The sequence below is a fragment of the Nilaparvata lugens genome, chromosome 5 (genome assembly GCF_014356525.2).
Source record: "Nilaparvata lugens isolate BPH chromosome 5, ASM1435652v1, whole genome shotgun sequence".
Taxonomy (NCBI): Eukaryota; Metazoa; Arthropoda; class Insecta; order Hemiptera; family Delphacidae; genus Nilaparvata; species Nilaparvata lugens.
In genome coordinates this window covers 47,770,594-47,786,225 of record NC_052508.1, presented here as the reverse complement: position 1 = coordinate 47,786,225, position 15,632 = coordinate 47,770,594, and the positions used below count along the sequence as shown (strand labels likewise).

The window sequence follows — 15,632 nt, the reverse complement described above, 5'->3', positions numbered from 1 at the left end:
TTCCATCACCATTAATTTAACTCTTCACTCCCCATACTTTCACACTCCGTTTCGTTATCTATTGATGTTAATTGGAGGTAAAAGAGAGCTTTATCACAGAGAAGAGTCATCCAAGTCCGTCGCCCTTGTAATTAGAGGCAAAACGCTCGCGTCAGCGTTAATTACTGCGACACGGTGTGACGTTCAGCCAAGCCGACACGAAAATATTTTCAAAGCCCAAATTTGAACGGACCAGGCTGTGCTCATCAACCGGGAAACAAAAATCGCAAACTCTGGAGGGCAGAAAAGGACACCGGAATCTCCTAAAAGGTAAAGGTTAGCGAGGGAAAATGAGAGTAATATTGAGGATAACTTGATGGGAGTAGGATAGGGATATATGTGAAAAAAGGAGAAGAAGATGATGTGAAAAGTGATGTAGGATGAGGAGAGGTGAGGGAAAACTGATATGCGATATGATTGAAAGTAGAAGCCCTACAAAATTTTCCTTTTCACAAAGTCAAGAACATCGTTCGAGAACTCGTTGTCGTCGTCCTCGTTTGAGGCTTTTCATGATGGAAAATTATGAGAAAAATATTGAGATGAAAAATATCAGCCCGGAAATCAATATGAATAACATACATACTACATAAATGAGCCTTAATACTATCAGCGAAATTAGTAGATAAAAGAAGACAGTGAATGAAGCATCAGTTTGATAGAAATAGTTCCTCCCACGTTAATCATATATTTACATTAAGAGAATGATGAATAACTAGCTGTACCCTGCCACGCTTCGCAGTGGCACCCACTTTTTTCTGTGGCCCCCACTATATATAGAATATGTGTTGGGAAACCACAAATATTATGCTTGTTAAATAAATTATGAACATCTGTGTTATGTGAGCTGTTAAATCTGGTTTATTGTGCAATTACAAAACTAAAAGGAAAAATAATGTTTATGTGAGAAATAAAATGAAAAAAAGCAAAATTTTTAGAAAAAAGAAATTAAAATGAGTAAATGAATACCTATATCTAAAATAGAAAATTATTGATGGAAAATAATTAGATTCTAAAAGAAAAAAATATTTGAGAATAGTCTCTTAAAAAGGATTGATAAAAAAATGAATTAATAATATTCATAATATCTAGTTTGTAATAAGGTCTTCACTATAATTTATTCTATTTTCAATTATCCAAGTTTTAGTTTTTGCTTTAAATATATTAACCAGTACCATTTCCTTGATGTCCATTGGCGGCCTGTTGTAAATCTTCGGTCCTAAGTATGTGACTGTTCTCTGGGCGGTAGTTGTTGTCATCCTGGGGACTGCTAGATCAATATTCCTTCTTCGCGTGCTGTGGGTGTGGTCCATGTTGAGAAAGAACTGTGGGTTTTTCCTGATGAATGTGAGTAATTTGTGAATGTAAATTTGTCGGATGCTCAGTAGTTGGAGCTCTTCATATAGAGAATCTGAAGGGTAGAGTGGATGTTTCTGTCCCATTATTCTGAGGATGAGTTTCTGGACTTTAAAAACAGGATTGATATGGCAGAAATACGTAGCTCCCCATGCCAGGATTCCATATCTTGCTATTGACTCTACCAATGCGTGATATACAATTTTTAACGTATCCAGTGTGAGTATCTGTCGGAGTTGAATGAAACTGTAAACCAGTTTCCTGAGTTTTGTTGTTTGCTGTATGATGTGTTTGTCCCACCAAAGTAAGTCGTCTATTATAACTCCTAAATATTTTATATTATCTGTTCGTTCTACTGATGGACAATTGCAGTCTATGCGATTTATTTTGCAGTGATGTAACTTGATTGTATTTCGTACAGGTTTTTTGGAGTCCGTCAGTGAAAATGCTAGAAATTTAGTTTTTGATGAATTGAGAGTCAGGATATTACTGTGGAGCCAAAGTGTAATTTTTTCCATGCCTAATTCAGCGGTTATGAAAGTCTCGTTCCAGTTGTTGCCTTGAAATATCACAGCTGTGTCGTCGGCAAAGACAATAATCTTGCCACCAATGTCGAGTGAGCACAACTCATTGGCAAAGATGAGGTACAGTATCAAACCAAGAACTGTTCCTTGTGGCACGCCGAATTTTACAGGAAGGCCTTCTTCTGCACTCAGATTTTTCCCTATTCTCACTCTCTGTTTGCGAATGGTTGAGAAATGAGAAAAAACAAAGAATACATTTCATATAAGTTTAATTTTGCAATACTTGTTTATATACAATATTTTTTGTTTTTCCACTGTCTGCGTAAATATAAAGACTATCTGGTTTGCCGACTCGGGAACACGCAACATACAGTTGTCCATGTGGAAAGCAATCCACATCTAAATCTAGACCACACAATTCTAAAGATTGACCTTGAGCTTTGTTGATTGTGATTGCAAATGCCAATCGAATTGGGAATTGCAATCTTTTAAATTGAAATGGTGTATCGGTCGGGATCGTGGGTATTCGAGGAATGAGGACATCTTCACCTTTGAAAGGCCCTGTTAAAATCGTTGCTTCCACTACATTATTCATTAATCTCTTAACTGCAAGTCGCGTGCCGTTGCAGAGTTTTGGCTGATTAATATTCCGCAAGAGGATAATTGGCACACCTACTTTCAATTTCAATATGTGTGGTGGTATCCCTGGCAGATCAAGTGAGTTTAGAAATTCTGTTGGATAATTAACTACTTCATCAGCTTCCACAACAGTGTCTATCGACTTATATGTAGTTTCATCACTTTGAATACTGGATTGTATAACATTATTAAGTTGATAGACATCTTTATTCTTTGCGGCAAGGATAGCTCGTTCACTGAGCCAATCATGATTTCTATGATTTATCTGAATGTCAGGAAATACTTTTTCGATCAGTTCTTCTTTTGATGTAACTAAATTACAAAAATTATCGGGAAGTGATATTTGTCTAGACGTCTCATCGACTGGCAGCTGACCGTTTCCAATTTCCAGTAACTGTCGTGAGAATACCTCAGCTGATGGATCATTCTGCAACTGGACACGCATATTCGTAGTCAACTCCAATGTATGTACGTGCTGCCATAGTGTTGAATATTTCAGGCAAGCATTAATTTCGTCTGCTGGTGTCGATTGAGAAATTACAGGCAATGTTTGCCTAAAATCTCCTGCGAGCAATATCAATGCATTCCCGAATGGTTGAACGTTTCCACGCAAGTCTCGTAATTACACAAATGCAAGAATAAAAGCCTCAATAATTATTATTCATTACAAGATTGATTTACATCGATAAGATTATACTCACACTATCGACTGAATCGCCAATTGATTTTAGCACGGTACCGGTATCAATCCATTCACTGATTGAAATTACTACAATATTAACACAAGTAACACGATTATTTGCACTGAAACACGAATTTATTATCGAAAAAAAAGCATCGGTATGCTTTCTTTGTTCTGAATTGCGAAAGTAATTGAAATCCAATAATTGTACCGGAAAACATACGGTAATCAAGAGTGTAGTTTACCGGTACTCTATATCTCACGAACCTGTTGAAGCTGCGTTTTGAAACATGCGCGCTATCTAGCGGTCAGATTTTGCACTTTGATTGCAGCAGCGCTCAGCTCAAATCTGGCCAAAAATGGCCAAAGTTTCACCCCCTCCCCCCGGGCCACCCTGCGAGCCCGGTCAATTTTTTTTTTTTTTAATCGACTTATTTTCGCGAGCTGACCCCGAATGTGAAGTCAAAAATCGGAAAAATCTATAAACAAAAAAGTTAAAAATTTTCGGGCGAGCGTAGCGCCCCTGAAAATTGTAAAAAGTAGATAAAAACCATCCTTGATGCGGATTTTATATCATGTTAAAATTTCAACTCAATCGGTCCAGTACTTTTGGAGTTTTTGCATTACACACAAACCAACATGACATTTTTATATATATAGATGTAGTTATTAGAAGAATGAACAAACATATACATTTTGAACAAAATTTTAAATGATCAATGATCATCCTTCAATTGGAACATCCAATGGTAAAATTATTGGAAAATGCCAAGTTTGATAAAACTCCATGCACAAGTCTCATACATGAGATCGGGACAAGGAAATGTAATGGTCCAAAAATAATATTTCCTATGCTATAATTATTTTACTTTCTACTTTGAAAGATTTTATAGTGAGAAATTAAACTACTGGAAGTATGAATAGTAAATATGGAGGTGTCTGGCAAAAAGGCACGGATGGCATCATACAAAATAGAGGAGATTTGTATTGCTACAAAAGAAGCAAGCTGGATACAATTATTCGACTTTATCAGTATATTGTGGCATCTACCCTACTGTATAGCTGTATGCGGCTGAAGTCTGGGCTCCATCTTAACATTGTGACAGAAAATTGAGTGAACTGACTAGAATTTTTTTTTTAAATTTCTATACATTTGGAGAAAGAACAAACCAATCACGAATTGAGTTAGGCTTGAACCGCAGTGATTGTGTAGTCCTGGAAAAAATGCTGATGTGGTATACAGAAAGTAAAGAAGGTGGGAGCTGGGCGACTGCCAAAAATATGCTGAAAATTTCGTTAGGGGATCCATGAGTTAAATTCGATGCCCAAAACGAAGTAAAGTATGATTGGGTATCTCAATTGAATCTAAAACTTCTTAGTTCTGGGCTCGAGAATGAGCTGCATAAAATCGAAACCAGGAGGAGAGTCATAACACCCCAGTGGAGGAATATAAGAAAAACGTACTGCTCACAGTGTATGAACTCACCGGTAAAACAAGCCGGGACTTGAATTCGTGCAACAAAGGGATGTTCCAAAGGGATATAAGCAGTCTAGGCAGAGCAGAATTTTTACTTGATCTTCACACTTGTACATGAAGATATATTTGGAAATTGCGACTTTTCCCATACGTCTCTATTATTTATTTGAAATATGGACAATATGTGGATCATTTAGAATGATTCGAATTCTCAAAGGAATATTGTGAGCAATTCAACTGAAGGTACTTTTAAGATTACTGTGTACATATTTCAATTGGAATTTACAGTGACATGAATTTGATTTTTGATTTACTGTGTATAATACTGTGTATATTATGGAGAGTAAACCAACCTATTCTTATGTTTCAAAGAAACAAATGCGAATAAAATATTCAATTCTATTCTTTACTATTCTATACTATGCAGCTTTAATATAATAAGATTCTCAGTATAGAATGTGGTTGCGTTTAGAAGCGTGAGAAACTCTTATTAGTCTAGTTTTAAACACTTTTCATAATGATAGTCACATAATATGATAATCTGACTACTATATAAGTCGAACAATAAACAATTTGAAAAATCTGGTGTGGCGCACTCACACAACTTTCCTTGCCGTCATGAAAATTAATCACCTGACGCTAAAATGAGGTCCACGTTATAAGTGCAGTGGATAAAGATAGAAGAGCAGTGTTGCCTGTTCTCTACCTTAATTAATTATATTTCCATATTGTCAAAAATATATTTGGCATCTTTATGCAGCTAAAAAAGGATAGTACCACCTATTTCGTGGAATGATAGACAAGGATAGCAACATCAAAGTTAATCAAATACTGCCATTATAACGTGGACCGCACTATAGTATTCACGCGCATCTCAAATTCACTATACAAAGATTTGAGCGAGCTGGTGACAGGACAACAACGCTGGAGACACAAGCGGTCTGCTATCTCTTCATAGTGATGATTTAATAATAGAATCAACAGTTGCCAACAGTCTGCAATTAAATAATCATATTTTCTCGAATTTCAAGCTTATTTTCAATTTTAGAGATTTTCATGCTAAATCTTTTCACTTGAAATTTTTTGTTTAAATTGTATCTGGAGCCTGATAATTGGGAATCTAAAATCAAACTTTGCATAGATTGGGTAGATCCCAATGTCTTTGCAAACTTTGCGTAGATCCTGAAATTTTTACAGATATGGGACTTTATGCAGTTGATATAGCTTATCAAAGACCATTTTCGGTATAAATTTGATCAAAATCGTTGGAGCCGTTTTCGAGAAAATCGCGAAAAACCCTGTTTTTGACAACATTCTCGTCATTTTAGCCGCCATCTTGAATTGGATTTAATCGAAATTGTTCGTGTCTGATCCTTATAGTGTAAGGACCTTAAATTCCGAATTTCAAGTCATTCCGTTAATTGGGAGATGAGATATCGTGTACACAGACGCACATACACATACACTCATACACATACACATATACATACAGACCAATACCCAAAAACCACTTTTTCGGACTCAGGGGACCTTGAAACGTATAGAAATTTGGAAATTGGGGTTCCTTAATTTTTCTCGGAAAGCAATACTTTCCTTACCTATGGTAATAGGGCAAGGAAAGTAAAAATTGAAGATAAATTGTAAGGGTAGTTGGAAAACTATTCTAATTAATTTGCATTGATTGGAACTTTCCACTAGCTCAGTAGTTATAGAAGATGGAGTTCTTGGAGGTAAACTCCAAACTCCTTATCACCTTCCAGAGAATCACTTCTAGAACGTTACTAATAAGTGGATAATCAGTTTTCTTGTGAAAAGAGCCAATCCTTGTAAAGTGCCCCAACAACCGTCTCGAACTTATTAAAAGTTGATTCGTTGAGCAAGTCCTGAGAACTGGGTGGTTTAGATAATCATGATATCCTACGGAGTAACCAACTATCCGACGATTCCATCTTAATTCGATTATGTCTTCTTTCCTCGTTTTGAGAACTTCCAGAACCGATTATCAACTTTTAATAGGGAAAAGCGATGTAGAGGGCATTTTTACAAAGTGGATTGATCCTTTGTTGACCTACTTACTGGTGGTGCACTAATATAATAACAGAGATGAGATTTTCTGAGAGGCCAATCACGTTGCAAGCTCGCCTATAGAATGGTTTGAGATGAAATTTTCATGTTGCGCCTAGCAACAGACTTGCCTGCTCTCTCTACGGTCGCAACAAGGAGTAATTATTATTCCTAAGAGGTGCATATTCCCAACGTGAAATGGAGCATGAATATTACGAGCTCCATTCTATTTAGCAAGGTTTTTCTCAAGCAAAAAGTTTCTCACAAAACTCTCTTCTAACGGATCTTACAAGTAACATCTTGCTGTATTCTTCCTTTTTCATAAACCATTTGTTCGATCCAAGAATTTCTACTGGTTAAATTATTATTAAGCTAGTCCGTAAATTACTATCAGTTCCTAATTTAGCGGATCAATTGGTTGATTGCTCCATGAAAACAAATCTTCTTATGTATGAGTTGTGACGATGCGTTTGACACAATAAAATAATTCAGAAAGAAAAGCAAACTATCTTTAATAGAATAATTATGAAACTGAAAGAACAGTTAGCCTAGTCAAGGTAACACTAATAAAATCGAATCTTCATTTTGATAAAAAGCAGTAATACTATCTATAAAGCGATAAGAGAGCCATGGAGAATATAATTATGCAGTAGTTTGAATTCTTTGGCAGAAATAAAAAAGCGACTTAGTTATTTATTGGCAGATTATAAAAGCATTTGCATGATTTGAGGTTAGAATTCTTCGTTTTGTTTTAGCATGTCACATGATCTTAGATCAATGACAATTATTTATTGATTTATTATGTGAGCAAATCAGCTGACTGATCTTTCGACTATCATGAATTAATAATTAGTAATTTTATTTGGATAATTATTAAATATTATATGTTAAAGAAAGGTTTATGTAATGTAAAAGCAATGATCATTTTTTGTTATTTTGAATATTTATTGGTATCTGAAAACATATGAAAAATGTACAATGCTCACAAGTAGCTTAGATTAGAGAGTACTGCTAAGAATTTTTGCGCAATCCCCGAGAAATAAGGAAAAATTTTTGCGCAAATCCCCCTCCCCCTCCCCCTCCCCCTCTGCGCATGCGCCCCCCCCCCTCCTCCCCCACTCCCTCTCCTTCACCCTCTCCCTCTCCCTCTCCCTCTCACTCTCCCTCTCCCTCGCCCTCTCCTTCTCCCTCTCCCTCTCCTTCTCCTTCTCCTTCTCCCTCTCCCTCTCCTTCTCCCTCTCCCTCTCCCTCTCCCTCTCCCTCTCCTTATCTCCCCTCTCCCAGTGAGGACGAGGGGGTTGAAAAGAGATATATCTCAGTGAGGGAAAAAATAATTTCCCTTTTTGGAGGAAAAATTCCCTACTGTCAGATTAAAGTGAATCCATATTTCTACTGAGTAAATCTGTTACATCTTTATACTGTCAAATTAAAGTGAATCCATCTAATGCTATACTGTCAAATTAAAGTGAATGCTAAATGAGGGAAAAAATTCTCTACTGTCAAATTAAAGTGAATCCATCTTTATACTGAGTAAATCTGTTACATCTTTATACTGTAAAATTATAAAGTGATTGCAAATTAATACAACTAATAACTTATACTGTATCTACTGACAGATTAAAGTGAATGCTAGATGAGGGAAAAATTCTCTACTGTCAAATTAAAGTGAATCCATCTTTATACTGAGTAAATCTGTTACATCTTTATACTGTAAAATTATAAAGTGATTGCAAATTAATACAACTAATAACTTATACTGTATCTACTGACAGATTAAAGTGAATGCTAGATGAGGGAAAAATTCTCTACTGTCAAATTAAAGTGAATCCATCTTTATACTGACTAAATCTGTTACATCTTTATACTGTAAAATTATAAAGTGATTGCAAATTAATACAACTAATAACTTATACTGTATCTACTGACAGATTAAAGTGAATGCTAGATGAGGGAAAAATTCTCTACTGTCAAATTAAAGTGAATCCATCTTGATACTGACTAAATCTGTTACATCTTTATACTGTAAAATTATAAGTGATTGCAAATTAATACAACTATAACTTATACTGTATCTACTGACAGATTAAAGTGAATGCTAGATGAGGGAAAAATTCTCTACTGTCAAATTAAAGTGAATCCATATTTATACTGAGTGAATCTGTTACATCTTTATACTGTAAAATTATAAAGTGATTGGTTTGCTTTCCACCTGACAGTTAAGAAAAATTTCACAAATTTATATTGAAATTTTCTATGTGCTGTACAAACCGCAGGCATTGCTTTTTAAGTGTGCTCTCCGAGAATATCTATAGTAAATTTAGTATGAACAAGCATTCCAAAAATATTTATAGATATCCTCAGACCTATATCACTTGGGGTATCAGCTCTATTGATGTCTTAACAGAGAGAGGTCAATGATCTAAGTTGATCTTTTACATTTTTTATCTGCAATGTCATACAAGCATTTCCAAAGTTCATCGGAATTTGTAACAATAGTTGAGAAATCATTTGCACTACAATAATGTAGATGACCTGTATCTAGTATGTCCAATAATTCGAAAATCTCAGATAAAATTGGAAAGTGTACATTTTCTGTTTTTGTTAACGCTTGATCAACATCATCGCCTTGGAATCCTGTTGAAAATTTAATATTTTTTGCAATAGAATCAAATTCATTGAATGAAATTGACATCAAGAGACGAGATAATTTTTTGAATTTAGCAAAGCTAAAACACTGCATGACCTCGATTATGTTATGAACAATAAAATTGATAAGGAAGGAATGTGCACTTAGCTGTAACAGAGTTGGCTCTGAGGGGGCGTATCTCTTGATAAGGTAGATTCCTTAGCTGTAACAGTTGTGTCTGAGGGGGACGTATCTCGCGTGCTCACTCAATCAAGTCTACACTGATACTAAACCAAAATGTTCGAGGAAATGGAAATTGTTTACAACATTTCACTACAACAATACATCATAACTTCATCTTCAATTTTAATCAATTTATCTACAGACAAATTGTATGGACGGTAATAGCACAAATAGTCTCTTATATTGTTCAAATTAACTGTGCTTAGAAAAATAGCCTTTAATTGTTTCGTCAAACTATAATTTTCACTAGATGATTTCTGAATTGCAATTTCGCATTCGTCATACCAGTCTATGCAGTTTTTTAACCTCACTTCCAATTCGTTGTCAGCAGCTAACCACTTTGCCGGATCCATCGTTGTCGAGTAGTAAAACTATGTGTAGGCTGGCACTATTATAGAATAATTAAACGGTCTTTCTTCATTAATAATTGCAGACAGACAACACGTGCGAGCTTTATGCAGTCTCAGTGCATGCAAGCAATAAACACACTGTAATTCCTTTCCGTTGTAGAAGAATCCATATCGTCCAAAGTTTCTTTTCTGAGCATTCGTATACATAGGCGCCAATTTCATACTTTTCATACGAGTATTCTCGCACAAGAAATTATTTGTTTGATACATATTTTTAAACAGCAGAGAATTATAATGTTGGGCACTGTACAACGCACACCTTCCATCGGGTCTATACTTATGTATCTTACATGCATCATAACACCACGAAGTGGTGAAAAAGCTGAAATCGGGCTTGAGAAAGTCCTCCGGTATGCATTGTACGTTAGAATGCAATCTTCTCAAAAACTTTGCTTTTTCAGTTCCTTTTGTAAAAATTTTTTCATAACCTGCGAGGTATTCACGGATAATTGTCTCATTCCATTCCAAATCTCCATCGCTCCATTTTATTTTATGATAGTTACGTTCCAGCCATGTTACATCGTTAAACAATTTTGTAGTCAATTCCATCTTTGGAAATGGTGATTTGAAATGAAATACAACATAATTATTGCTCTCATCGACAATAGCAAGTTCCTTTACAATAATTTGATTACAAGTTTGTTTAAACCAGTGAAGATCAACCGTAGCAATTTTCGTAGGTGTCTGCTTTTGCACTCCTTTCTGTTCCTCTTCTCGATTCTGTTCCTCCACCTCTGGCGCCCCCTCCTCCTCCTCCTCCTCCTCTCCCGACTTCTGGATTGGTGTACTACTCCTCCTTGGTTCATAATAGAAATTTGTTGATTCAATATCATAAAGTAGCGACGACTGAGCTTTGTCCAAAATATCAGAATCAAGATCACACTGGATAGAGCGAGTTTGTGGCTTGTCCACCAAAATATCAGAACACAAAGAATAGGACATGATTCCTGTTCAAAGGTAAAACTGATAATGGCTTACATTTGGCGCAGTACACACCTTATATAACCTGCAGTGATGCACTCTATCAACAAATTACTGAACTTCTTTCACCATGCTCGTGAGTGGCGTGTACTCCATCACACGATCGCTAATTAAAACGCAATACGCGGAAGTATTTGCAGGTACTGCACTATTAAATTCCATTTCAATATGAACATCTGTCGATGATTTCAAATGACTTGGTTGGTGTGAACAATCTACAACAATCAGCGGTGTTGATTCACAAAATGTTTTAAAATCGATTTCTGTTCCGAGTTCGCTATTGATTGAATGATTATAATATGAGGGTGCGAAATCCAGGAACATCCGGTATAAAACTTCCTTCTTACCTAGCAGATTTTCGTATGGATAATACTCACTATTCAAATATACTTTAACATTGTAAATATTACAGCTGTCAAAATTAGATATTGATTTTTTAATTTTATTCTTTCAATCAGTTTGAAATGCAATTATAATATATTTTGGAGTATCAAAATTCGATGTCGTGCGTACTGACCAAGAATGAACAAGTGAATTTTGCAAATTTGGTAATTCAAAATTCCCAATGGCGGAAACTTAATTTCAGTGGAGTGTCGGCATCGAGCAGTCTCAAAAATTTCAATCGCACATGATCTTCTAAAGTAATGTAGGGCATCCGCCATTGGAGCTTAGTAATTTTTACACTAACCTCTGTACCGGTTGCAGACTCGACGCAATTGAGGTCTGAGGGCGACCTCAATAATACAAGCTCTTGTTTCAAGTTTAAAATTATTCTTTGAAAATCTTCAAAAAATGGAAGGATTAATTTCAACGGCACACAGAAAGTGAATTTATTATCTGTTAGCTCATATCCTGCTCTGTCAAAACAGCTAAATGATATGTGTTTTTATCAGATGCGTTCTTCACAAGAATAGCTTTAATTGTAGAAGTTAAACCAATTAATCTTGATTTGGAAATTTGTTGACCTGCTAATTCGTATCGTATTTCATCAAAAAGGTTGCCCACCATGTTACTGCTTAATTTATAGTCTGCCGCAATGGGCGCACCAGCCGGTTGAGTTGCCTCCCCTGCTACTGTAATTGCAGGCGCTGCCGGTTTTGTACAGCTCACCGTTCCCTCAATTAATATAAATGATTTGCAAGGTAGAGTATAAACATCCAGTGAATTTATTCCAATTCGAGCTTCATCAGAGTTCTTTATCTCTTGACCCGAATAAACTGTATGTGTATGAAACTGGAATTTGGTTATGTCATTATAAAACTGAAGCTCTGTCTCCACATCCAGAATATCACTAATTGATGCGCCTGACATGTCGCCAATTAACTATTAAACCTAATCTTTCCAAAGTTCTCGCACTTTTAGCTGATAATGCCCTATTGCTTTTACTAGATGTTGACGCTATCGCAACCTTTTCTCTAATGACTTGATTATGCGTACATGTACTACGCGTATGCGGGTTGAAAATAAGATATCCCATTACTTTTGTTTTTCACGTATGTGCAGTCTAATTGTAATTGTATCTCCGCGGAAATCAATAAACGATCCGTTCTGGTCTGTTACCTTTACATTAATAGTTTGAATTCGACGTGTATTCAAAGGTACATAAATAATTGGAGAGGGTACTTCATTTATTAAATAACCACTAGGAACCTTTGGCAAAAATTTGTAGATTATATGTTTTTCTTTTCCATTAGAATAACTGCCACATGCTAAATTACATTCAACAAGAATACCATCAATGCTCGATATGTTAACCAGATGTTTGGAATAATGCCATTTATTTGCTTGTAAAACTACATTATCAAAACCTAGTATCTTAGCAATCGAATCAGAGCGTGTTAAATCAATAGGCTTATCAGAATAAATTTCAATCTTCATAGTATTTGCATTTGCACGTATAATAAGTCTATTCTTCTTCTCATCATAGTTCAATTTATGCTTTATAGACTTTATAATATCCTCAAGCTCATATGCACCGGTATCCAACAAGATTAACTTATCACCATATTTGAAGCTAGAATTTGTTCCTTTGTTACATTTGCTATACTATTGTAACTACAAAAATTAATCAGACCAATTTCCCATTCACTATTTTTGTCCAATTCTATAATTTCTTGTAAATGTTCGTAAAGGTTACTTGACTTTGATCTTAACGTTATAACGACCATCTTGTGTGTTCAACACAAACACTTAATTACAACTGATTTGCAAGAAACAATAACGTGAGATGACCACAAATATCACTATCTAATGGTTGCAGGTGATCCAAATTATAAAATATTTACTCCATTTTCTTTTTTCCAATATTTGTCCAATTCGTATGGAGGTTGTAAATTTCCAATTGGATCAAAATACCATACATTACTTCCTACCTTCTTATATGCAATCCAGTGTGTCCCCGGTTGGCTGTGCTTGTCCAAATTCACGATCGCATTTCGTTTTTTAGAATTTTTTTTGGTAATGCATCTAGCATATATATTCCTCTTAAACGAATTTGTAATAAGCTAGCCCAATCCATTAAATCATAGTTACTCAATTCTCCTTCAATATTCATGGTTTTTTCTTGCTCTTCTTCCTACTCTTCTTTGTTGTTCTACGTTTCTTAACTTGAGGGAATAAACTCACACCATATGATGATGGTGGGGGTGGGGGTGGAATTAAAAGTCGCCCACCACTAAGCGGGGGGTACGGCTTCAAATAATACCCTTTACCTGCTATATGTTGTTTTAACTGAGCTATAGCCTTGCGTCTAATATCATTAGTATAACTTCTCCTCTCATTCTTCTTCTTCTTCTTCTTTCTCAAAGAACCACCAAAGTAATTTTTAGCTTTCATTACATTCGTAACAAGGTAACTGAGACCTCTCTCGGCTAGGGGAGTTTTCGGATTTTTAAAAATTTCCCACGCTGCGTTCGCTAGAATTCTGTCAGCTTTGGCTCAATTAGAATTATCACTATTTAGTGAATATGCTATATCATGGGCCTTACAAGCCTGGTCAAGTTTGTTTATTCCAGGATCTCCACGTGCTAATCGCTTTTCAAGTTTGGTTCCTGGTCCGCAATACTGGTACCCAGGTGCTATGGGGATTTCAAAGGGTGTTACATCGATCAATTTATTTAAAATAGTTGAAGTAATACCTGTAGCAGCCCCTGCCGCCCCCTTAAGTACTTTCGCGGTCGAGCTTAAGAAGCCTCTCCCTTGTTTTCTTCCACTTTGCTTTCTCTTACATACCACCATTTTCATTACCTTTCAACTCAATGGTTGAACATTAACTAAAGTTAATTAATCATTACACTAACTTAATCTAAAAGAAAAATGGAAATTTTCTATTAATTTGGAATAATACTTTGAATTCATCTATTCAGATCATCTATTTGAAATGCATTTCAAAAACAGATGGCCCCATGCGTTATCTCCTATTCTCGCTACTGCTTTTTCCTCTATTACGAAAGTCATGACAAAAATCAGTCGTGAGTTCCTTTTTAATCCTGCCTTCCTATACTGCCAGTTGAAGTGAATCCATATTATTCACTTTATATGTGGCTTGCACCCAACTCGAGCCCCCCTGGCACGTTGCCGCTTTTTCCTCTATTGCAAAAGCCATGTGTGTTGAGTTTGCTCTCCTTTACTTCCTCATTCGTATACTGTACTAGTGAATCCATTCTGCTCCTCGGGACGGCCTTGTGAAGGTCGGGAGGGCGTTGCCCGGCCTTGAGTGAGTGAGCGACCGAGTGATGTCAGCTTGTGCGTACATCAAGCTATATATAAAAACACATTATAATTTCTTATCACTTAATGCAACTTGGAGAGTGATTGAGTTCTCTACACATACTAGCTGCCGAGGAGGCCTATCACAATTGGCGAGCACTGCATACTCCACAGAGGTTGAGCTCGACGCTAACATTATTGATTGTAAGTAAAAATTTTTGTTACATTCTCATATTTTTGTGAAATAACACTAAATTGATTTTTATAATATATATTTTTGTTACAGTTTGGTTTCATTGTTTTTCCACAGCATTTTCTCACCTCACTACTCGGTCTCATAAGCAGTTGTGCTCTCGTGAGGGAAACTTACCTGCATCGAGAAAATCATAGCCGAGGAGCTAAGCTGGAACAATACCTGAACCGAGTCGAGGAGCTGAGAGAAGTCGATTATTTCATTTTGTCAAATCAACACATGTAAGTTCATTTTTACTTAAATTTTCCTCTTCTCCGAGGACAATATTGTTCTCCATGTTAGATCCTTCAACAAGGAAGTAAGAGGAGCTCATTTTTCAAACATGAATCTTATCTTGACAGTGTTTTCTATCATCAATGTGACATTTTAATATTTAACCAACCAGTAGCAAAGTTGATGCATTTCATTTATTTACAATATTGCACACATACTTGATTTTGATCTTTCTTTGTCAATCTTGTTCTAAGCCTGTTTCATCTGAAGAATCTCGTAAAAAATTCCAGATAAGTTTATTTAATTGTTCTTTTGTTAAATGAGCATTGTTTTCTATTATAACCTTCTTAATTCTATTGATAGAGTGTGTAAGGATTGTCACACACATGAGCCTGGGATATCGCCATTCTCCCAGAATTT

General features: G+C 35.8%; 1 protein-coding gene across 1 annotated transcript; it reads right to left on the bottom strand.

Moving 5' to 3' along the window:
* Positions 1–1,062: 1,062 nt before the first annotated feature.
* Positions 1,063–3,029, bottom strand: LOC120351394 (ATP-dependent DNA helicase pif1-like). The gene has a single exon (XM_039428483.1). It carries the CDS (start codon positions 2,998–3,000, stop codon positions 2,185–2,187), a length of 816 nt encoding a protein of 271 aa, XP_039284417.1. The 5' UTR covers positions 3,001–3,029; the 3' UTR covers positions 1,063–2,184.
* Between the last annotated feature and the right edge of the window lie 12,603 nt (positions 3,030–15,632).

Bases quoted from the DNA above. Each gene is read 5' to 3' on its own strand.
- LOC120351394 (XM_039428483.1), bottom strand. From the start codon at position 3,000: ATGCGTGTCCAGTTGCAGAATGATCCATCAGCTGAGGTATTCTCACGA.